Raw genomic sequence first — 25,204 nt, 5'->3', positions numbered from 1 at the left:
TCCACATGGATACTTAGGGCTCACCTACACTCTGAAGTTAATGAACAAAAGGAGTGAATTTAACATGAATGAGAGTGTCCCCATAGGGGTTTAATGCAGAGTTTACATTAGAGGACTATATTAATATGAATTAGGAACCTTTTAGTTCGCATCTGTAGCATCCACACAGTGCAGCATTTTAGTCTGAACTGCAGGGCAGTGTAGACAAGCCCCAAGTGTTTGTATAGCCCTTTTTTAATGCCCTTGGTGCATATAAAACTATGAATTCCAGACCTTCCTTATTTTCTTAAAGCTCTTTATCCAAGGACCACACAGATCAAATTTTCCTTAGTTTATGAAATCCGAAGAGAACAAAGACATTTATTATCAGCTACTGCTAAGAAAGATAAAGAAGACTAGAATACCTGGTATTCTCAGATGGTTTGCCCATTCAAAGTAGTAACCAGGCCCGCAAGATAAGATCTATTTTGACTCTTAAAATCATTTGTTTGGAATCATCCAGTCCTTTGATATGTAACTTAATATGAATTCTGTAATACATTCACTCCAGGATGACCTTATATAAAAATAAGAATTGAGTTCAAGCTCCAAGTATTTTAGAGGATATAAAAACATGCTTTATAATAGCTAGGTGAGTCAGTCTTATGTCCTCTCAGAATGCACAGTGAATCAGTAGGAGGTGCTGATGACTATTATTCAGTGCACACAACATTCGGGGAAAATTAATGCAGCTTAAAACAACAGGGGCTGTCTCAGCTAAAAAAATTAATTCCACAACAATATAGTATTGTATGGTTCAGATTAATTTTAGAATCATAGAATCACAGAATACAAGGGTTGGAAGGGACCTCAGGAGGTCATCGAGTCCAACCCCCTGCTCAAAGCAGGACAAACACCAACTAAATCATCCCAGCCAGAGCTTTGTCAATCCTGATCTTAAAAACTTCTAAGGAAGGAGATTCCACCACCTCTCTACCTAACGCATTCCAGTGCTTCACCACCCTCCTAGTGAAAAAGTTTTTCCTAACATCCAACCTAAATCTCCCCGACTGCAACTTGAGACCATTACTCCTTGTTCTGTCATCTGCTACCACCGAGAACAGTCTAGAGCCATCCTCTTTGAAACCCCCTTTCAGGTAGTTGAATGCAGCTATCAAATCCCCCCTCATTCTTCTCTTCTGTAGACTAAACAATCCCAGTTCCCTCAGCCTCTCCTCATAAGTCATGTGTTCCAGTCCCCTAATCATTTTTGTTGCCCTCTGCTGGACGCTTTCCAATTTTTCCACATCCTTCTTGTTGTGTGGGGCCCAAAACTGGACACAGTACTCCAGATGAGGCCTCACCAATGTGGAATAGAGGGGAACGTTCATGTCCCTCAATCTGCTGGCAATGCCCCTTCTTATACAGCCTAAAATGCCATTAGCCATCTTGGCAACAAGGGCACACTGTTGACTCACATCCAGCTTTTCATCCACTGTAACCTCTAGGTCCTTTTCTGCAGAACTGCTGCCTAGCCATTCGGTCCCTAGTCTGTAGCGGTGCATGGGATTCTTCTGTCCTAAGTGCAGGACTCTGCACTTGTCCTTGTTGAACCTCATCTCATTTCTTTTGGCCCAATCCTCTAATTTGTCTAGGTTCCTCTGTATCCTATCCCTACCCTCCAGCATATTTATCACTTCTCCCAGTTTAGTGTCATCTGCAAACTTGCTGAGGGTGCAGTCCACGCCATCCTCCAGATCATTAATGAAGATGGCCCCAGGACCGACCCTTAGGGCACTCCACTTGATACTGGCTGCCAACTAGACCTGGAGCCATGGATCACTACCCGTTGAGCCCTACGATCTAGCCAGCTTTCTATCCACCTTACAGTCCATTCATCCAGCCCATACTTCTTTAGCTTGCTGGCAAGAATACTGTGGGAGACCGTATCAAAAGCTTTGCCAAAGTCAAGGAATAACAGGTCCACTGCTTTCCCCTCATCCACAGAGCAATCTTATTTTCTTTCTACTGTTGACTGTGTAAAAAAATGTAAAAATATATTGTCAAAGCTTTAAAATTAACACATTCCAATGTTTACTTATATCAAAATCAAATATTTTCTAACCTGTCACAATCACTTGCCCTCATTAGCTGTACAGTAAGTTTAAAACGTTTAAAAAGTGAGGTTTTTTTAGTTATGTGAAGGCAACGAAAAATATTATTACAACACTTTTATGCAACCTCCGTGCAACAGCAGAAGTTGCAAAAAACAAAAACCCCACCCCCTAGACATACACACACTATTTCCTTGAAACTTTCCAAACAAATTAATATTAGAATAAGTATGAGAAATTTGATCCAAAAAGGAATTTATAAGATGCTAAAAAACATAGGTTAGGACGTAATAGCTTTTATACCCTTAACTACAGAGTTGCTCCAGCAACAGTACCATTTTATAATGATTCTACATAAAGAGAACCCTTTTGGTTATGTCATTTGAATATCAGAAAGTTACACCATCAGAAACTAGTTCCAAGAATTGATTGCCCATTGAAATTTTATTAATATTTTGCATCTGCATTTCCTAGTAAATAGGGTGGAAAAATTATCATCTTGACAAAAGTACTTATCGGTGACTCCTAAATATTCTGAGTTGTTTATAAAGGTATAGAAAGATATTGCTGTTTTAGGTATTCTGAGACCATCAAAAACCCTGTACTGATAAGTGATATCTAATACTGAGCCTTGGTCTACACTACGAGTTTAGGTCGAATTTAGCAGCGTTAGGTTGATTTAACCCTGCATCCCTCCACACGACCAAGCCTGTTTAGTCGACCTAAAGGGCTCTTAAAATCGATTTCTGTACTCCTCTCCGGCAAGGGGTTTAGCGCTAAAATCGACCTCGCTGGGTTGAATTTGGGGTAGTGTGGATGCAATTCGACAGTATTGACCTCCGGGAGCTATCCCAGAGTGCTCCATTGTGACCGCTCTGGAGAGCGCTCTCAAATCAGATGCACTGCCAGGTAGACAAGAAAAGCCCTGGGAACTTATGAATTTCATTTCCTGTTTGGCCAGCGTGGTGAGCTGATCAGCACAGGTGACCATGCAGAGCTCCTCAGCACAGGTGACCATGGAGTCTCAGAATCGCAAAAGAGCTCCAGCATGGACTGAATGGGAGGTACTGTATCTTATCGCTGTATAGGGAGAAGAATCTGTGCAGGCAGAACTTTGTTCCAAAAGACGAAATGCCAATATATTTGCCAAAATCTCCAAAGGCATGATGGACAGAGGGTACAACAGGGACACACAGCAGTGCCACGTGAAAGTTAAGGAGCTGAGGCAAGCCTACCAAGAAACAAAGGATGCAGACGGTTGCTCTGGGTCAGAGCCCCATACATGCCACTTCTATGATGGGCTGCATGCAATTCTAGGGGGGGCCCCTACCACTACTCCACCACTGTCTGTGGACACCTGCAAGGGGGGAGTCTCACGCAACAGGGATGAGGATTTTGTGGAGGAGGAGGAGGTGGTTGAGGATAGCGCACAGCAGGCAAGCGAAGAATCCCTTCTCCCCAGCAGCCAGGAACTGTTCATCACCCTGGAGCCAATACCCTCCCGAGGTGGGCTCCCGGACCATGAAGCTGGAGAAGGCACCTCTGGTGAGTGTACCTTTGTAAATATAATACAGGGTTTAAAAGCAAGCGTGTTTAATGATTAATTTGCCCTAAAGACTTGGGATGCGTTTGCGGCCAATATAGCTACTGGAAAAATCTGTTAACATGTCTGGGGATGGAGCTATGGGTACCCAGCCACTCCACCCCAGAGGACTGCCCAAGCAACAGAAGGCTGGCATTCAATAAGTTTTGAACTGTAGTGTGGCCTTGTCCTTCCCTCCTCCCCTCATCCATCACCCCACCCGGTGCTTCCCTCCTCACCCACCCCTCCTGGGCTACTTTGCGAGTTTTCCCCCTATTTGTGTGATGAATTAATAAAGAATCCATGATTTTGAAACAATAATGACTTTATTGCCTCTGCAAGCGGTGATCAAAGGGGGGAGGTCCGTTGGCTTACAGGGAAGTAGAGTCAACCAAGGGGACGGGTTTTCTTTAAAGAGAAACAAACAGAACTGTCACACCATAGCCTGGTCAGTCATGAAACCGGTTTTCAAAGCTTCTCCGATGCGCAGGGCACCCAGCTGTGCTCTTCTAATCTTCTAATTGCCCTGGTGTCTGGCTGAGTGTAATCGGCCACCAGGCGATTTGCCTCAACCTCTCACCCCACCAAAAAAGTCTCCCCCTTACTCTCACAGATATTGTGGAGTACACAGCAAGCAGCAATAACAATGGGAATACTGGTTTTGCTGAGGTCTAACCTAGTCAGTAAACTGCACCAGTGAGCTTTTAAATGTCCAAATGCACACTCTACCACTATTCTGCACTTGCTCAGCCTATAGTTGAACTGCTCCTTACTACTGTTCAGGGTCCCTGTGTATGGCTTCATGAGCCATGGCATTAAGGGGTAGGCTGTGTCCTCAAGGATAACTATAGGCATTTCAACATCCCCAACGGTTATTTTCTGGTCTGGGAAGTAAGTTCCTTTCTGTAGCTGTTCAAAAAGACCACAGTTCCTGAAGAGGTGAGCGTCCTGCACCTTTCCCAGCCATCCCATGTTGATGTTGGTGAAACGTCCCTTGTGATCCACGAGTGCTTGCAGAACCATTGAAAAGTACCCCTTGCGGTTTACGTACTGGCTGCCAAGGTAGTCTGGTACCAAGACAGGGATATGCGTTCCGTCTATCACCCCACCACAGTTAGGGAACCCACTGCAGCAAAGCCATCCACTGTGACCTGCACATTTCCCAGAGTAACTACCCTTGATAGCAGTAGCTCAGTGATTACATTGGCTAATTGGATCACAGCAGCCCCCACAGTAGATTTACCCACTCCAAATTGATTCCCGACTGACCGGTAGCTGTCTGGCGTTGCAAGCTTCCAGAGGGCTATAGTCACTCGCTTCTCAGCTGTGAGGGCTGCTCTCATCTTGGTATTCTTGTGCTTCAGGGCAGGGGAAAGCAAGTCAAAGTTCCATGAAAGTGCCCTTATGCATGCGAAAGTTTCGCAGCCACTGGGAATCATCCCAGACCTGCAACACTATGCGGTCCCACCAATCTGTGCTGGTTTTCCGGGCCCAGAATCAGCGTTCCACAGCAGGAATCTGCCCCATTACCACCATGATGTCCAAATTGCCAGGGCCCGTGCTTTGAGAGAAGTCTGTGTCCATGTCTTCATCACTATTGTGATCGCACTGTCGTCACCTCCTTGCCTACTTTTACAGGTACTGCACATACTGCAGGATAATGCGCGAGGTGTTTACAACGCTCACAACAGCAGTGGTGAGCTAAGGGGGCTCCATGCTTGCTGTGGTATGTCGTTTGCAGGAGAGCAGAATTGCACTGGAAGCGGTGGATGACGACGACAGTAAGCAGTCCTACTGCACCGTCTGCTGACAGCAGTATGGGTTCTGCACGGAAAAAAGGTGGAAACGATTGCCTGCCATTGCTTTCATGGAGGGAGGGACAACTGACGACATGTACCCAAAACCACCCGTGACAATGTTTTTGCCCCATCAGGCATTGGAAGCTCATGCCAGAATTCCAATGGGCAATAGAGACTGCGGGAACTGTGGGATAGCTTCCCACAGTGCAATGCTCCAAAAGTCGACGCTAGCTACAGTACTGTGGATGCGCTCTGCCGACTTAATGCGCTTAGTAGGGACACACTTTTATAAATTCAACCTAATTTCGTAGTGTCGACATACCCTAAGTGGTGGCCAAAGAAGCTCATCATCTGCACTTAAAAAACCTGGGTACAATCACTGTTCAGAGAGTCCAGACTGAGGCTGAAAAAGAATATGGACTTCCTGCCCTCCAATTCTTTATAAATGCCAAGGTATGGCAGAAAAAAATGGATTTGCTTGCAATTTTGCTAGGTTCTTCCTCTGATTCTGCTCAGCCAGTTGGTCCTCATGATGCACTTGAGGAAGAGTGCTCATGGCAAGTTCTTTATATGCCCTATGTTGCACTTCTAGTTAATACAACAGATACTAGGTACTGTTTATAAATGTCAACTTCAGGTTTCAGCCTCATGGTCAGCCAATATATTTTTAAAAACAAGGCTGATCAAATTAGCAGATTGTCCTCAAGGTAAGGAAATTACACAAAATATACAGGAATTAGCAGCAGTATTAGCTTTCTTCACTTCTAATATGGACCTTCTTTCATGCCCTTTGCCAGTTTCAGATTGTCTTTGAACTCCCCTAACCCCCACCTCATTATATTCATAACACATCCCACTCTTGGCCACATCTGATGGGAGATCTCTCTCTCACATACACCCATGCAAGTCTATTCTTTAAAAAAATACGGAACTCTGCATTTGGACTATTACTGTTAAAAGATAAAAACTGTCATTTGTTGAGTTCTTCAACAGTCCAGGCTCTACAGGCAAGAGGATCTTATGTGCAAACACAATTTTATTTTTTAAAATAATTAATTTTGGCTACAAGCAAAATTGGAATATTTAGGTTTTCTTGCCTGAAAACCTAATTTGAGATTCAGGCTGTCCTTGAACAAGTCCCCTTAAAAGTGTGGTTTTTAGTGTGCTCTCTAACCCCAAATCAGGCAAATTCTCCTCAGAAGCACTTGTGCATTTCCATTTAAGTCAGAGGGCTGCAAGGGTACACAAGAGGAGAATTTGGCCCTATAGCTTCTAATACCAAACCCCACTGGGCAGATTTGTAAAGAGCGAGCTTGTTCCATTTTAAGTGGTCTTTTCTTAGCTGTTAGATTTTCTGCTGCTGAAATCACTGTTTGGAATCAATAACTGGAATTGTGGTCCCACGTCTTGCAACTTATTTGCTCACGAAAACTGTTTTTTCTAAACTGTCTACTTTAATGTTTTGCATGAAGCTCCATGGTGGGTTTCGGAGCACATGTGAAGAGCATCGGGGTTTCTTGTGCTTCATATTTAGCTCAGATCACAAAAGAACGAATCTCCTGCAAAAGGAAGTGTCACTATGAATATTATGGAGTAACTGTTAACTGAGAAGTCTTCAATTTCACTTTATGTATGCTGTTTTCTTCATTTTTTGTATTAAACAAACTTATCTCAAGACAGTTTTCATTTGGTAATTTATTTTGAAGCAACACATGTCAAAGATGGAAAAGTCCTGCTTCTAACCTGCAACACCTTTTTAGGCAGTGCTCACCTTGGACAAACCAATCCCAGTGACCACTTACAGGTGATGGATTCTCTCCAGTGAAGGCTCTTCTTGTGAAGGCCCTCCACCTGGCAAATATGCTCTGATTCTGAAAGCTGGAAAATGTTTGCTTTACTGAATTAGGTCTTCCAATGTACTAGTTTCCTTCTTACCACTGCCCTCCAATTAATAATCTTATTTATAATCTTATCATTGGCACTCAAATGCTTCCCTTTGTAATGCAGCATGTGCCAAATTCTGTATTGATTTATAGAGAGTTGCACCAGGTACTTAAGTAAATGTACAATGGGGTGCACAGCATGTCTTTGGCCCTACATGTGTGCAATTACAAGAACCCAGGCTGGTATGAGAAGCATGGTACAAGTTATTTTTCATATTGATACAAACAGACCAAAAAAACCCCCAAACCCGAATCAAACCTCAAATTCCCAACAAAATTAACAGAAGAAAGCAAACAATGGTAACAGAAAATTGGTAAACATATGTCGTTAATGATGACTGAGTAAAGAGGACAGTTTCAACTTTGATTCCTTGGAGATTAAATAAATGTGCAGTTTTACAATGAAATTCATATAGTAAAATGCCTTTTCAGGTTTGGAAGTAGGAAAATGCAAATAAACATTTGCAGTTCTTTCTTATTATGTCAGTATTTTAGCTAACAGCTTCAGGGAAAAAAGCTTTACAAAAAAGCAAAACAGGTCCTATTCTGAAACCACAGCAGTTTCAGCAGTTACCCAAGTGGTGCACCTAAACCACACAGAGGACTCACTTCAGCAAAAAGATGATGAACAAAATGATTTACCACAGTAAATGCTGTTAACTTAGTAATGAACTCCACCCATACTAAGTGCTTATCTTAATTTCATACCCCAAGACCAGCTTTAAGGCAAGTGAGATGGGTGGCTGTTTAGAGGCAGCACTGGAGTTCAGGGTGAATATTTATTCTCAGTATCTCACTGAGGCAGCACTGGTGTAGTGTGCTATTATAGAATTTGGCTTATCAATGAAGCAGTGGGATGGAGTAACAACACATTTACGCAGAAATGAAGACCTTGATCTTTTCTGATAGATTTTGTTAGATTCTCCATTTAGGGTCGGAGCCTAAAATTTCTCTCAGAAATACAAAAACAATAAAAAAGATATTTTACTGTATTACATGATAAAGAGCGTGTGACCATATAATTATAATAATACAAACACACAGGGGTAGAGAATTAAGGTTACACATATCACACTAAATTTAGCACAGCCTGATTTAAGCGCTTATATATGCAACTTTAAATGTACCCAAAGTAGCTTTTTGAATGGAACTTTCTACGGTGCAAAAAATAATAAAGAGCAGAAGGTTCACTATCTAGGATTTCAGATTTCTGCTAGTTTGCAGAAAAATTGGCAGTAATGAGTATAAAATCCATAATCTGGACACTACTTGTGACAGTACCTGGATTCCTGTCTCATGCAACTCGGATATGCAAGAGGAAGCCTCATTCATGCAAGCCTTGGGGACTGCAGTGTTTGTAAAGTACTTCACAGCATGGCTCCTCCTTGGCACCTTACCAACTGTTCAGCAGTCAGTCCTAACTTTAATAAACTTGTTTCCAAGCAGCTAAATTATCCACCCAGTCCATAGACGTGGAATGCACCTTTCCTTAGCTGGTCACTTTACAAGCTTATAGAAAAAGGAGTACAAATGTACTGCACATTTTCAGTATGTGATCATAACTCAGTAAAACCAAAACTATTTTTTTTTCAGAATACTCTGATATTTCTCCTCAGCAAGGGCTATTTCCTTGCCGTATTTCAGACTCTCAGCTATTTTGGCTGTAGAGCTGTTCACAAAATATAAAACGTATATATACACACATTTCCCTCCCTCTCCTTGTACACAAAATTTTTGCACCCACTTTTACTTAAACTTAACAAAACAAAACAGGCACCCCTTTGAAAGACATTAGACCTGAAAAAATGTCTCTGGAAAAGTGAAAATTTCCAAAAGTTATGAACCTTCTAAAAGAGGAGGTTAGAATAGAAATCATTATGTAACCTTGACTATAAGTTGCTACTGCTGTATCATTTTGTTATGTTGGGGAAAAATGAACAGGTAAATTATCTTCTGAACAACTTGCTTCATCAATTAGTACTGAACTATCATCTTCAGAATAAGAGATCATCATAAACAACAGAATCAAAACGTGAATGGAATTTTTAGTTTGTGGCTGGGCCAGCTGCTCCACCCATGAGTCATTTATCCTACTCAACAAGGGATGCCTGTATTGTAACCTAACTGTCAGGTCTTCTGGAAGTCATGAAAAAAATACGCCTTCCTGTCAGTCACCAACTCTAAAGCTGAGGTTCCTGCTCACAGCCGCAAAGGAGGAGGAATTGAGATGACTGGGGACTGCACCACCTTTTTATAATCATGGACATCAACTTACAGAGCCATGAGCAGGCATCCACACTATTCCAAACATGCATCCAGAAGGTTACAAAGCTCTGCAAAACCAGAGGTGCTTAGCCATGAGTGGGAATAAGGTCAATACCTTTTTGGTTGAGGACCTAATTAAATAAAGCCATTTTATATTCTTCCTGCCTCCCAAAGGAAGCCATCCACGTGGTTTGAATTAACACAAGTAAATAAAGTACAGCCCTGAGTAAAGAGGAATATAAAACTTTAAAACTGCAAGGGAAGTTTAGTATTTGCTTTTGTCTTGTTAACCAATTTGCTCAGTGTAAATTCTTTATTTCAACTATACTGCATAATTAATAATTGTTTCACATCAAAAACAAGTATTCTCTTCTTAAAAGTAATCTGAAGAAATACATAGGCCAAATACTGTGCCGAGTGATATTGCACTGGAGGCAAGTCAGTAAAGGATTTAGCCTAAATAATAGAAATGTGATAAGAGTTCAGATAAGCCTTTTGTATTAAGTGTTCAGGCAATTAAGATTTTTATTAAAAATATGGCTTTTTAAGAAAATTAGGCTAATGTATCCACAGGACATATAGCATTCAACCTTGGTTTTCAATATTTTATCAAGAAATTGAACAAAATTTTGTCCTAATTTCCATCCAATTGAGAGAGATAGGAGAGGAAAAAACAAACACTACTAAAAGTGTTCTTGTGCAATGCAAAAGGCAGTGCTGACCTAAGGTCCTTACCCCTTTGTACACTCTGAGAGTACTAAATCCTGAACTATTTTTACAGATCTAAAAGTTTCAGAAGATGTCAAATAGCCAAACCATAAAATACCTTAGATTTAGAGAAGTAACATTTGAAAAATAACTATATTTATCATTAACATAAAGGAGGAGGAACCTCCAAATATAGAAGAGAGCAACCGATGTCAGAATGGTCTAGAATGATAAACCTGATATGTATATGAATACATACCTATACATCTCTATGTAGTCATTCATCCACTGTAGCTCCAGAGTCAACCTGTGCTCACATTTTCTGTCAATAGAAATTCACACTTGGGATGTTAAAACTGGGGCCTCTGCCCCCTAAACAGTCCATAAGAGCCATGTAGCATATGAACTGCACAATAATGGAAACAGCTCATCCTAGGGACGGACTACCGTTCCCATACCTCTAGCTCTTGGGAGCTCTTTACTGTGGTTGACATAACCCGCTCCAACTAACTTACATGTGTTGAAGCTATGGCAAAGCCCCTGTCTTCAGTGTTAGGGAAGTATCTTTCCTGCAGATGATGGAATAATGTACACAACTGAACTTGGAGTTTGCAGGATAGTCGGATAAAAATATTGTTTAAATTGTATTTAAAAGATTCTTGACACTTTTACACACATTGCAAGGTTCAGATACCATCTGCATTCATCTGCCAGCTCATGAGGAGAGGAAAAGGTCATATAGGACCTGATCTAGCTGCTAATGAAGTCAATGGGAGACTTTACTGCCTTTATTGGTAGTAGGATAGGGTCTTAATGCTTTGAAATGTAAAGAAATTTAAAAGGGTTTCAGAATCAAATATGTTTAATAAATCTGCTTTGGAAAGGTCAATTATTTATTTTATTGTTCATGTAAGCTCTGATCCTGAAAAGGGATGTGCTTATGCAGACCTTAATGCTGACACTGAATCCTGCTGAAGCCAATAGAGCTCCAACAAGTTGATCCCTTTGAAAGATCAGGGTCATACTTAATTGAAGCCAGCTCAGCGGGAGGTTCACAGTTTTCGTCTTCTCAGGATTTCTTGTGATATTTTGACAGCTCAGAAATAATACCAATTATAAGAACAACGTGGGAACGGAATTAAAGTCCTTCACTCAAAGGCAGAGGTGCTAACCACTAACCTTTGAGATACCAGTTTATAAATTCAGTTTCCATAGTAGACAAGACTCACAGATACAGAATGAAAAAAAAAAAATCTAAAATCTCGGCTAATTTCTCCAGCTTTGGTGAGAGTCTATAGTTTAAAATTTTACCAAGCATATATAAAAGTAAACATAAAATATATGGCATCAAATAGTCCAGGAGAATGGGAAGTCCTACTTAATATTTATTTAAATATCTAGATTTTTTAAACAAATAATAGCCAAGCAATTTCTATTTAACACTGAGTTTAACAATTACTCCCTTGAATTCTAAAATATTATGTGATTATTTTCCAGCAATTTGTTACTTTGTTAGTGTACCAATAAAACATGGAAGTGCGGCATACTAATGGAAAATATATTATCGCTGCAGACATCAACAGTTCGTACATACAAAAAATAGATTAGTTATTGAGATATAAGACATTTAATTCAAATTCCAAATTTACAAAGGAGAGAAAACTAGAGCAATCAGAAGTTATTTTTAAAAATTACTATTACAGGCATTAATTTATACTGCATGCTATATCAACAGCCATTTGTACGCAGAAGGCACATTTATAAGTAGATTACATTTTTATTTCAAAATGTTATGATTTTTATATTCTTTCAAGGTTAAAAAAGTCACAACCACTATAAGCAAGCAATAAAAATGAAGAAGAGGTTGAAGGTTACACACTGGTTAGTGGTGAAGGTTCTTCCACTAATATCACTGGTTAGCAGTACTGTTAAAACCACAATGTGGAATGCATGGTGCTGCATTTAAAGGAAGTGGGTAAGGGTGGGGTAAATGCAGCAGGTCCCACGATCAAAGCACTAGAGTATTGAATTTTACTTATAACCCAATCACTGACACCCACACAGGAACTTCCTGTACTTTAAAAAAATCTGTTTCTCTCTTTTTCGCAATCAACAACTTTTACCTAGAAACTAGTTAGCGGTGAACTCTGACTGATTTTAATCTGCAGTTCATTGCAGAAAACATGTAATTGTTAATCTGTGAGAACCTACAGACAGCACATTTTAACTGACAGGTTTCAGTGGATCAGCTTTTAATTTCCTCCTTTTTTAATTACAGGTAAGTTCTACAGGACGCAATACTAGCATAAGAAATACACAATGCCTTAAAGTTTAGTAACACTGAGTGCTACAATCAAAGAGCTACTTACAACAGGAGAATAAAAGATAAAATTAAGTGTATTTGTAAATCTACAAACGATATCAAGATATTAGAAGGATTTTCTAAAATACAATACAATTCAAATCGCTCACATATGGCACCGTTCATCCAAAATATCAATGTAATTTATACTATCTATTACGCAACAATGAACACAACCCTGATTTACACTGAAGAGGCAAAAAACTAACTCTGATAGCTCCTTAAACTAGGCTTAAGGACAGGTCCTCCTTTTATGTTTGTAGAATAAAAATAAGGCTAATAAAGGACAGTCTAAGAAACAGCTTTGGGGAAACAATTTCAAGAGTTTCTTTTAAAATGTGGGGAGGGATGGAATTATATGGATTTCAGGGAGGTACATGACCCGCACTATAGGGCCCACCACTGTATGTTGTGTTTGCCTGCTCTCTTCAGATGCAACAGCAATGACCCCAAACAATGGACTATGTATGAGCAGAAATACCTGCCAGTATAGTACAGTGGGAAGCAGTGAATTTTAAAAAGATTTGGGGGTCATGATGGATAATCAGCTGAACATGAGCTCCCAGTGTGATGCTGTGGCCAAAAAAGCTAGTATGATCCTGGGATGCATAAACTGAACTCAAGGAGGAGGAGAGAGGATATTTGACACTGCTGCCACTGTTGCTGGAATACTGTGTCCAGTTCTGGTGTCCACACTTCAAGAAGGATGTTAATAAATTGGAGAGGGTTCAGAAAAGAGCCTTGAGAATGATTACAGGAGTAGAAAACATGCCTTATAGCGTGGGTTCTCAAACTGGGGATCGGGACCCCTCAGGGGGTCGCGAGGTTATCAAATGGGGGGTTGCGAGCTGTCAGCCTCCACCCCGAATCCCGCTTTGCCTCCTGCATTAATAATGGTGTTAAATATATTGTAAGTGTTTTTAATTTATAAGGGGGGGGTCGCACTCAGAGGCTTGCTATGTGAAAGGGGTCACCAGTACAAAAGTTTGAGAACCACTGCCTTATAGCAACAGACTCAAAGAGGTCAATCTATTTAGTTTAATAAAGAGAAGGTTAAATGGTGACTTGATTACAGTCTAAGTATCTACATGGGGAACAAATATTTAATAGTGGGCTCTTTAATCTAGCATAGAAAGGCATATCATCCAATGGCTGGAAGTTGAAGCTAGACAAATTCAGACTCAAAATAAGGCATACATTTTTACTGTGTAATAATAAATATGGCCTGCGTTATACAGGACGCCATACTAGATGATCATAATGGCCTCTTCTGGTCTTGAAATCTAATTATCCATTTACATGTATAAATATGCCTTTTTACAGGTGCATTTCTGGAGACCCCTTTGAAATCCCTTACCAAAGACAAAGATGATCAAGGATAGCCTAGTGACAGTACTCACATATCACAGTGACAGAGAGAATTCCAGTGTCAAAGCAATTTATGTTTAATGAGATATAACAGGAAATTAATACAAGGAGCGCGATTAAATATAACTGGCTGAACCCAGGCTATGGACTCATTACCGCAGAAAGTTCACCAAGAGCAAGAGTGGGTCTGAGGGGCATGTTTCTGCTCCATCAGGTGATTCTGAGCCAGCCAGTCAGCACAGATCCAAAAGTGGGTATCAGACCAGGCTAGATAATGAATGTGCTGATTCACTGTCTTTCTAGGGCAGCCTCCACAAGATGGGCTCCAACACTACAGAAACCAATGGGGAAGGCAGTGGTGACATTGCTGCTGGCCTCTACTGGGATGAATCACCTTCCTAGTGCAGCTGCCCCTGCAAGGACAGGGGCAAGTCAATGCATATCGTCCTCTGTCCCTGCAGAGGTGGATCTGGCACAAGACCAATAATTTTGCACGAATCAATTCAGATTAAGTAGAAATCATAGTATTAGTGTCCTCTACCTAAGGATAGTTAGAGACCTTTTATTGGTACTTTATGTTTTCTGAATAATGAAGGGGATAAGGTAGATACAAACCACATAAGTACTTTTCACACAATGCTTGTGTATTTTTCTTATCAACTACTTGATAAAGGAAGAGTGTAAACTGACAGTAATAAGACCAAGTTTTAGATTTGTCTGATCTGAACTGATATTTGTTCACCTCTTAGAAAGATCTTTACCACATACTTGTTTTTGAATTAAACGGACTAACGAGCAAGGTAAGAAACAACGGAAGTTCCTCTTCTGTTACTTGTTTTGTGAACAGGATTTCCATCATAACACTCATTTGTATCTCTTGCAAGCATCACAGAACATTACTATGTAATTTCTCATGTTTTAAGAAACCACTGATGATTGCTAGTGTGGAAGGAAGGGAGGAGTTTAACTGTGCATTTGTACGTGAGGCTCATTTGCTTTCCAAAAGAACAACTTTGTTTCCTTTATAGTCTCCTTTAACAGAAGAGTATTGCTCCTGGTAAATTTTCTGTCTTCACATAACAGGAGAAATGCAGATACTTAAGATGCTACTCTTTCAAAAAACTAGATAAAAGCAATGTTTTCTTGTCTAAATTAAAAATAAATTCAAATTAATGAACTCCGAATAAATGTAGCCTATTACAGCTAAAAATACAGGCAAAATAGGCAGTACTCTGAGTCAACCACCTTTTAAGACAGTCTGCATAAAAACTTTTTTTGAGGAGGATGAGATACAAATCAAGGTAACATCCATAGGGGAAAGAATGAGGAGTACTCAGAGAAGTCATTCTTTGACTGCCATTCCCTGTCTTTGTTGGTAGAATTACACTGTATTTGCTAGGAATAATCATGTTTAGGCAAGAAAGACACAGAAAGACGCCACACTTAAAAATAATACTAAAATACGCCTCATCAGTATTATCTGTTGGTCTCATTCCACTTTACAGATCCCTTTTAAATTTTGAATTATTTTGTTCAGACCCTTTTCCAGAAAGAAAGACCAAATAAAGTATTCTCTAATCAATAACATACCTCCTATGAAAACTGACAAAAAAATGCAACACTTCACCACACATAGCATTCTAGATGGCAAAGAGATTACCTCTTGCTGCACAGTATATTCTCTCTCAGTGCTCAGTGTCCTGGTGGTCTGTTTTATTGTATATGTAATGTATTATTATTTCTATTTTTAAATCCTTGGAAAGCTCTTAGATACTATGGTGATAGAGACCCTATAAGTAGATAGTTATGGAATTAACTGCTTCAAGGACCTTGCTACAATTACAATCCTTTTTTTTTGTCAGTATTCATCAATACTCAGACCTGCAATGCTCCAAAATGCCTTATCAATTGGAAACCAATTTTTTAAAGTATCTATCAGATCCTTTCGAGGAGTAAAGCCAAAATGGCAGCTGAAAACTAGTGTTTGAAGATTTAAAGGCTGCAAAAATGCAGGTTCCATAAAGGTGGCAAAACTTAAATTTATTCTGTTTGCACAAAGATTTTGATTTATTAAATAATACATCCCAAACATTGATTCAGAGATAAAGGCATGATTTACAACAAATGAGAACCTACAGTACCATCCGGAGCATATCCATAAGGGTGCTTCCTCTTTTTGAGTGGGGTGGGAGAGATTAGCTAACCTGCAGTGCCAACCAAATGAGCAATTCTGCTTTATAAGTTGAATAGGTGTGAGAACTGCAAAGCAAAAGTGTCAGACAATACCAAAATGTAACGCAAGGGAACTGGGTGACCCACACTTAAAACGTATGGGGGTTACAGTGGCAGACTAACAATTTCCTGCAATATGCTGAATGAACTTTACTGAATTAAGTTAAACCTTACTGAATTAGGTTTAATACCTCTGGGTTGATTATTTAAAAATGCAATTGTATATGTGCTATTGTGGAATTGTATGTAACTCCTCTTGGAAGAGGGGGATGCTAATATAATTCCTCTGTTTATAAGCCGTTTGAAGTCAGCCCCTGGAAAGATATATGCATATACCAATTAAACCGGATTCTCCAGGGACCAACAGACAAAGAAAGGATTTGGGATAAAAAACCTGGTCTTAAACAGGCTCAGGGCCTTCTTCTTGATCCAGCAAACGGACAGAACCTCTCATGGAGGGCCCCAATCCTTATGGAAATATTGGAAGGACTTGGCCTACCAATGCCCCTTACAACTATGTGCTTACTCTGAGCTGAAGCAATGATGAACTTGAAACCATAAATTTCAAGGTGAGGTGTTGAAGGACTAGTCTTGCCAGAGCCCATGTTAGGATTAGTGTGATCTCTGGCATGCAGATAGGATCTTTTATTGTTTTTAATAATGTTTTCTCTGTAGTGCTTTTACCTTAAGAATAATATAGTGTGCTTAAAAAGAGCTGTGTGGTATCTATAATTGTGCGCAATCATACTCTTAACCATCTCTTAAGAGAAAGCAAACTGGTGTGTTTGGGCCGCTGGTCTCTGCTGGGAACAACACAGTGAAGGCAAAGAACAGTGCAGCCTGGAAATACCATGGTCAGAAGGGAGTGAGATGCAGGTCTCCACCGAAGAAAGGCAATGGCTGGGGAGCTGGAATCCTAAGAGTGTGTGCCTTGCTGGACCATTGACTGGAAATACAGGTTTAGTTGTCCTGAACTGTGACAGTTACAATATCTAGCCAGATCTTGTAAAATGCTCATTACCATAGTAAAAAAAAAAAGTGTTTCTAGAAATTCTGGATGCTTGGCCTATACATTTTTATGTTACAGAAAATCTGGTGCCAGAGTTTAGAGACCAAACTGGAAGCATGTTTGTGTCAGGATTATGCTTTTTTCTGTGAGCTAACCAAAAATTCACTGTTTAAGTCAACTGAAATATACCACAGCTTGATAAAAGTGGACTTGAAACTAATAGCTTATGAAATGTCTCCCATTTGTAAACAATTTCACCAGCATCTGAACAGCTTAGAAAATGAAATCTTGGGACAGCAAATGACCTGAAGCTGAACAACATATTAAAACAAGGTTTGTATTCTTAGCTCAACCTATACAGCAGATTCATTTGTATATAGGTATCTCTCAAAACAGAAACTGACCCATACACTCAGAAGCACCTCTGAGCTGAACTAATGCAAAAACATGTAGACACATCTTGCCATTTACTGAAAATCTGATATTTGGTCCCAAGTACTGCAGGTCTGAATCAGCTGCTGGTCTTCTTAGAATCTGGGCTGACCGAAGTCGACAAGACAGAAAATCGTAAATTCCTCTTTATCTTGACAAAGAAGATGGGAAAACTGGGGGAATTGGCTACTAGGAAAAAAATGTACTTACCACTAGGTGGCTTGGGTCGTGGAGGAACACTTTTCTTCGGTGGGAGAGCTGGAGTGTCTGGCTTACTTTTAAAAGGGTCATCTGAGAATCCCATCCCTCCAAAAGAGGAGGTGAAAGGGTCTGAAGCTGTGGGCTACGAGATAAAGGAAAGGTAAACATATGCAGATAGTAAAGATGACCTGTTAACTTTATAGAAAGTAAGTGAAAATTATTAACTCCTGTTTGAATTAACTCAGAAAAATGATAAGGAGTAAAATTCACAAAAGCAACTTAGTGACTAGGGAGTCTGAGTTCCATTTTCAAAAGCACCTAAGTCCCTTAGGAGCCTAACTCCTAATAATTTTCATTGGTACTTAGACCTTAAGTCACCTAAGGCACTTTTTACAATTTTTATCCCTGACAAGAAAGGAAGGGCACTTGGGGAATAATAAGGGGAAAGAATGGGAGGTAAAACTGTATTTTATTCCTGTTTTTATCTTACCCTATTGTACAGAAACCGTAACTAATCTGGTATTTGGCGTACTGGACGTAGTAAAATGTACTCAATGTGTACATACCTACTGAAATTTCATATATAAAAAAAAGGACTATTTTATAGCTGTCACATCACAGCTTTTATACACCACTTCTTTTATATTCACATACACACACACACACACACACTTGTTCCTTAGGATTTGTCTATACAGAGTGAGTATATGGCAAGCTGGGGTGTAAATCTAGAGTGCACTAACTGGCCCCATGGACCCTTCTACCGCACTCTAAAAGATCTGTAGCGTACAACTCAGCCAGAACAAGAGATGCAAAACCTGCAGAAATATTTCCAAAGCTACAATGATCATCCCAAACACACCTCTCAAGATCCATGGACCCTACACATGCCTATCACAACATGTGGTGTACCTCATCCAGTGCACTAAATGCACCAACAACTATGGGGGTGAAACAAGACAATCACTATGCTCTCGAATGAACTCACACAGGAAAATGATAAAAGACCTGTGGGTGAACCCTATCACCTGTGGGTGAACACTTTTCACGAAGCCATCACTCTATAGCTGACTTATCAGTCCGCATCCTGAAAGGAAACCTGCATTGCAGTTTCAAAAGATGAGCCTGAGAGTTTAAATTCATTACTCTGCTAGACACTAAAAATCAGGGACTAAACAGTGACACTGGATTTATGGCTCATTACAACTATCTGTAACCCACTAACCCCGTCTTTTTGTCCTATGACTGTAGGGGTGTGTTAACAGGCCACTCTACCTTGAACGGTCCCTAATAATATGTGCTAACTACTTATGCTAAACCAGTGGTTCTCAAACGACCCCCTTTATAAATTAAAAAGACTTTTTTATATATTTAACACCATTATAAATGCTGGAGGCAAAAAGGATTTTGGGGTGGAGGCTGACAGTTTGCGACCCCCCCATGTAATAGCCTCGTGACCCCCTGAGGAGTCCTGACCCCCCAGTTTGAGAACCCCTGTGCTAAACAATCTGTTCCACCTTGCAGTTTGCTGTGACCCCGGGAGTACCTTTCCCAGACCCAAAGAAGAGCTCTGTAAGTTTGTCTACACAGCAAACGGACACTAGCAGCTGAGCAGTGCCAGCCGACTCTGGGTTGCGGGCAGGGGCAGCGAGTTGTATGGGCCTGTGCTCCACTGAAGTTCGGAGCCGGGTCTCTCCCCTGGCCCTGCCTGCCGCCCCCGGGCAATCTAAAAGGGCCCGGGGCCCCCGCCGCCACCACACTGGGGCTAAGGCGGCTTCTTGCCCGCCCGCTCCGCTCTACTTCACTTCTGGAAGCGGATGGCATATCCCTTCGGCTCCTCCGAAGGGGGATGGGGGGCGGTGTCTCCGTGTGCTGACCCTGCCCTGAGCTGTGGCCAATGGAAACTGCGGGGATGGTGCCTGCAGGCAGCAGTATGTGGAGACCCCTCCGGCCCTCCGCCTAGGAACTGCTGCCAGAAGGGTGTTCATGTTGCTTTCGGGAGCCACTCACGGTAAGTGCTGCACCCCTCACTCTCTCCTGCATCCCAACCACCTGCCCCAGACTCCGCACCCAAACTCCTTCCCAGAGTCTGCCCCCTGCACCCCCTCCCGCACCTCAACCTCCTGCCCCAGCCCAGACCCCGCACCCAAACTCCCTCCCAGAGCCCAGCCCCTGTAAAGGACCCTGCCAACCATTAAAAAATAAATATATAAAAAGTGATTCCACACTGATTTATCCATTGCTTTACTGCATTTTTATCATGTTTTCAAATGTATGTTAAATTTTGATTCTGCAACAAAAAAGGAGTTCTGTAGGTAAAGCACTAGAAGGCTCAAGCTCCTAGGGAGATCCTTCTGAGAGTTCTGCTAATTAAAACCAAACATCCTGCTATTTGTAGAGGCTGCTGCCACCCAGTGGAGGAAAAAAGCTTTATAAGCAAAACAAGACAGTATTTTATTATTTTGGCCACAAAGACATTCTAATTTTAAAATCCCTGGAAAATATATCTTTAAAGGTTTCCTTTTCTTTCCCAATATATGAAAATCCCTTAAAAAATAAAATCTATTTCCTATCCAATATTTTCTCTAAAGTGCACACACATTCAACTTGTCATTGTAGAGTTGACTGTAAAGGTTGGGCGATGGACATTCATTTTAACTCTCCAAAAACAATCTTGGAAAAAATGACATGGACTTTGTGAAGTTTTAATCTGTGATGTCTGTTTTAGTACAGGAACCCCCCCAAAAGTTGGGACTTTCTAGAGAAATTTCAAGAAATGTTCACTTTTAAATGTTTCCTCTGAAAAAATGTTAATACATTTTTGACTAAATAAATAACAAAAAGAGTTATGTTATGTTAAAATTTGGAGAGTAAATTCTAATACAGAAAGTCAAATGAAGGGATTTGAATCCTGTTTTCCACGTAAATCTCAATGCAACCTTAACTTAGGAACCACCAGGGTAACTCAATAATAATCATTTGGTCACCTAAATTACACTAGAACACAGATACGCCCCTCTATTGCTCCCCCCTCAAAAATCTAGAGATTTTGGTGAGACAGACAAACAAGTTATTTAAAAGCCTGCTGTGTCCAAAATAATTATATCATTAGTCCCTTTCAGAGGGTTTTTCCAAATGTGACTGCAAGATTTTGCTTGTTTCAATATAATGCTATTCTTTTCTTCACACTCATCAAGAATTATATGAAAAAAAAAAAAAGGAAAAAATGTTTATAGAGAAGGACTGATGCTTCCTTTGGTAACATTTACCTTTGACATCTGGCTAAAATCTGCAAAACCCTCATTGCTATTGAAGGCACCACTTCCAAATGGGTCTAACGTTCCAAAAGGATCTGAAACAAGTATAGAACAAAGCAATATGGTTTTTATTTTGTTTAATATAATACCTAGACAGAGGAAAAATCTACTGTCACTGAAGTAGACCACCAGACAAATTGAAAAAGGACACCAACATAAAGAAGCCCTCTTAATACTAGTGCCAGTAGCACAAATTATTTAATAAATTCACAGGAAAGTCATGTTTCTCTCTTTATGATGCAGTCAAATCATGACAAAGTCTCTTTAAATAGGAGCTGACACCTACAACGTGATTTCATAAAACATTTGCTTTAAAATACTATCAAGTCAGCAATCATGACTTTAGTGAACTAAAAGAATGATCAATTTTTTTCCCTTGGATGAAAAATTTGGCAGTAACAAGGCATGCACTGTTACCAAGATGAAAATATATAAGGAGAGAAGCTCAATTAGTTGAACTTCCATCTGTTCACTCCATTCGAGCTCTCTTTTGTAGGCCATAGGTTCTTTTTAATGCTGTTCATTCAGATTTTGTCTGTTACTTAAGGGTTGTTTACATGGAGAATCCAGGAAAATTAATCTGAATTAACAGAAGGTATGAATTTGAAGCTGATTATTTAAACCACATTAAACCTCTGTGTGAACACCCTCATTCAGAATTAACGTGGCCTTAATTTGGTTTAGTTAAGATAAATCAAATTCAGACTCCTTTAATTCTGAAAGCTGGTGTTCACACAGGGGTTTAAATAATCCATATTAAATTCACAATTTTAATTAATTTGGATTAATTTTCCTGGATTTCCCAATGTAGACAAGCCCAAGACTACTCAGACCACATTCCAACTCTCTCAAAGATTCCTTTCTCAAGCATTGTTTTTCCAAAGATTAGAAAATAGCATCTCTAAATTCCTGTTTATTTCTAGTATCCTAGTTTTTAAATTCTGTTCCCCAATTGAGTTCATAACCAATAAGAACAATTTATCAGCTTCAGCTCTTTCAAACTCTTCCATGATCTTGAAAACTTCTATAAGTCACCCTGAAGTCTTTTTTACCCATGAGAATCAGTCATGCTCAAATGACACATGTTCTTAATGAAGGTAGACCCAGACTGTCACATCCAGAGGAAAAGGGGAGAAAAAGGGGCAGCACATGAAAATTCTCCCCTCATGGAGGATTTCTCCATATTCTGCCACTGGGAGAGGTGTGTGGTTTTCCTACCTGAGGAGGTCCAGGTAGTTTGGTCCTCAGAAGCTAAGGATGTTGAGAGAGCTGCTAGAAGGACAGAGCAATCTGCTGTATCCAGGCCCTCTGCACTAGCTGTACATCTCCTGGCTCCCCAGCAGCATGGTTCCACTGGAGTCACATTGCCAGGCACTGCCCTGGCCGCCCTTGGAATTCCCCACTTAGAGGAATTCCCCCAAAAGAGTTAAGGTTGCCTCAGGTTGGATTAATTTATCTCCTGTTTCATCATTGCTTGCTTAGAAGAAAGGTTGGGAGCAATGCACAGTGCATGTGTGGAGGATCCCTCCATAGTCTGTAATAAGTACACTGTGAGGATGTATCCCATAGAATTGCAGTCTGCTTTTGCTATTTCGAAGCTTGAGGGTGAACTCTGTGCAATTTCCAGTGCCAGCCCATTGGGGGTCCTAAGCAGGAATATTTTGGGGGGCTCCCCACAACACATACTAATAATTAATAGGGGGCCCCCTTGAACTGCTCAGGGCCCTAAGCAATTGTTTAGTCTGCTTATGCCTACGCATTGACTCTGGCAATCTCCAAATTTTAACTGATATACTTGTGTGTCAAAAAGGCAGCAGAGTTTACCTGTGCATTTTACAGAAGAAAATACTTCCCTCTTACCTGGCCCTTTTGAAGAGATACCTGAAGATGTGAAAGGATCGCTACTTTCAAAGGGGTCAGGCTAAATGAGGAGGAAAGAAGAAATGGTACATGTTAATAATTTTAATGTATTCTGCACTTACCTTTCTGTGTATACCAAAATCTTCCCTACACTATGAAAACTGCTATTCTAGGCCAAATAAATCTAGTGCAGTGGTTCTCAAATTTTTTTTTTTCGCAGACCACTTGAAAATTGCTGTGTGTCTCAGTGGACCACTTAATGATCTTTCCGAATGTTGTTTGTACCATTAGCTAACTATTGTAAAGCACTTTGGATAAAAGCACTATATAAAAAAATCCTTAATAATAAAGGTTTTTTTGTTCTACAAATAAAAGCACACAACTCATATTTTAATATCAGTAGTCTTACCTTTCTAATGCCATGGATGTGCCCTCTCTCCCCCACTGCGGCAGCCCCCGACCTGGGGCTGGGAAGGAGTCGGGTCTTTCCCCCTGCCACAGCAGCCACAGAGCTGGGGCTGGGAAGGAAGGCCATCTCTCCCTGGCAGCCGCAGCCCTGGAGCTGGGGAAAATCGCCTCTTTCTCTGTCTGCCGCAGCCCTGCACGTCCCAAATTCCCCCCACCCCCTCTTCTCACCCCAATCACCACTCCCACCTACTCCCTATTCCCCCCAAGGCCACCACCTCACCTCACCTCACGCCTGCATGGCTCCACTAATTAGGTAAGTGGCCCTTCATTCTTTCATGTGCAGCCACCCAGGCACATACCTTAAAGGGAACTATCCGCGGACCACCTGAATGGAGCTCCGCGGACCACAGTTTGAGAACCTCTGTTCTAGTGTAATTCTAATACAGTCAGTGGACTTTGCATTTGACCAAACACCATGAAATACTCTTCTTGGATAAATACACATTATTAGCGCATGTAGTCTTGATAGCAATGATACAACGTGGGGTTGCTGACTACAAAGGCAAATATCCCATTGAGCAGAACACATTCCAGGCAGGGGATCTTTCAGTAAAATAAAGCTGGTACTAGTCTACAATTCAAAACTCAAGAACGTATTTGTACAGAAGTCTATTGTCAAAATGTTCATACTCGAGTGCCAAAAGTTGACATTAAATAGACGTGGCTTAATTTCAGAGCTGCTGAGTACCCACAACTTCTCATTAAATAAATAGTAGCTGCAGGTACTCATCAGCTGTGAAAATCTGGCCACTTATGTAGGTGCATATCTTTAGGCACTGAAGTTTGAAAATGTTGCCCTATGCTTGTAAATAGAAAGGAATTATCTGAAACACATTTTCACCATAAGGATACCATTACTCTGCTATAAGTAGGGCCCTACCAAATTCTCGGCTGTGAAAAACGTGTCTCAGACTGTAAAATCTGGTCTCCACCATGAAATCTGGTCTTTTATGTACTTTTACCCTATACTATATACATTTCACAGGGGAGACCAGAGTTTCTCAAACTGGCGGTCCTGACCCAAAAGAGGGTCACGGGAGGTGGGGGGGGGGGGTGGGGGGGGTGGTTTGCAAGCTATTGTAGGGGGGGTCATGGTATGCCACCCTTACTTCTGCACTGCCTTCAGAGCTGGGTGGCCAGAAAGCAGTGTCTGCTTGCCAGGCGCCCAGCTCTGCCAGCACCGCCAGCAGCAGCTCCGAAGTAAGTGTAGCAATGGGAGCCAGAGAGTGGCGGCTGCTGGCTGAGGTCCCAGCTCTGAAGGTAGCAGCACAGAAGTAAGGGTAGCAATACCATACCAGGCCTCCCTTACTTCAGCGCTACTGCTGTCAATGGCGCTGCCTTCAGAGCTGGGCTCCTGGCCAGCAGCTGCTGCTCTCCAGCCGGCCAGCTCTGAAGGCAGCGCCAACTGCCAGTAGCAGCACAGAAGTAAGGGCGGAAATACTGCGACCCCCCTACAATAACTGTGCGATGCCCCCACTAACCCCTTTTGGGTCAGGACTGCTACAATTACAACACCATGAAGTTTCAGATTTAAATATCTGACATCATGAAATTTATGATTTTTT

The 25,204-nt window shown here is 40.9% G+C and overlaps 1 protein-coding gene across 7 annotated transcripts in view; it reads right to left on the bottom strand.

The window, feature by feature from the left end:
- Positions 1–25,204, bottom strand: part of EPS15L1 (epidermal growth factor receptor pathway substrate 15 like 1) — an 81,335-nt gene that overhangs the window by 10,906 nt on the left and 45,225 nt on the right. For all 7 annotated transcript variants that reach the window (XM_073324396.2, XM_073324397.2, XM_073324398.2 and 4 more), the window contains 3 exons: positions 23,172–23,232; positions 21,264–21,346; positions 18,004–18,136 (listed from right to left, as the gene is read on the bottom strand). In XM_073324396.2, the coding sequence (XP_073180497.2) occupies positions 18,004–18,136; positions 21,264–21,346; positions 23,172–23,232 (277 nt within the window). The remainder of the gene's footprint in view (positions 1–18,003; positions 18,137–21,263; positions 21,347–23,171; positions 23,233–25,204) is intronic.

The sequence above is a fragment of the Lepidochelys kempii genome, chromosome 25 (assembly GCF_965140285.1).
Source record: "Lepidochelys kempii isolate rLepKem1 chromosome 25, rLepKem1.hap1, whole genome shotgun sequence".
In the NCBI taxonomy this organism is placed as follows: Eukaryota; Metazoa; Chordata; order Testudines; family Cheloniidae; genus Lepidochelys; species Lepidochelys kempii.
Note: the sequence above shows the minus strand (reverse complement) of the source record. Positions and strands in the feature narration are given on the sequence as shown.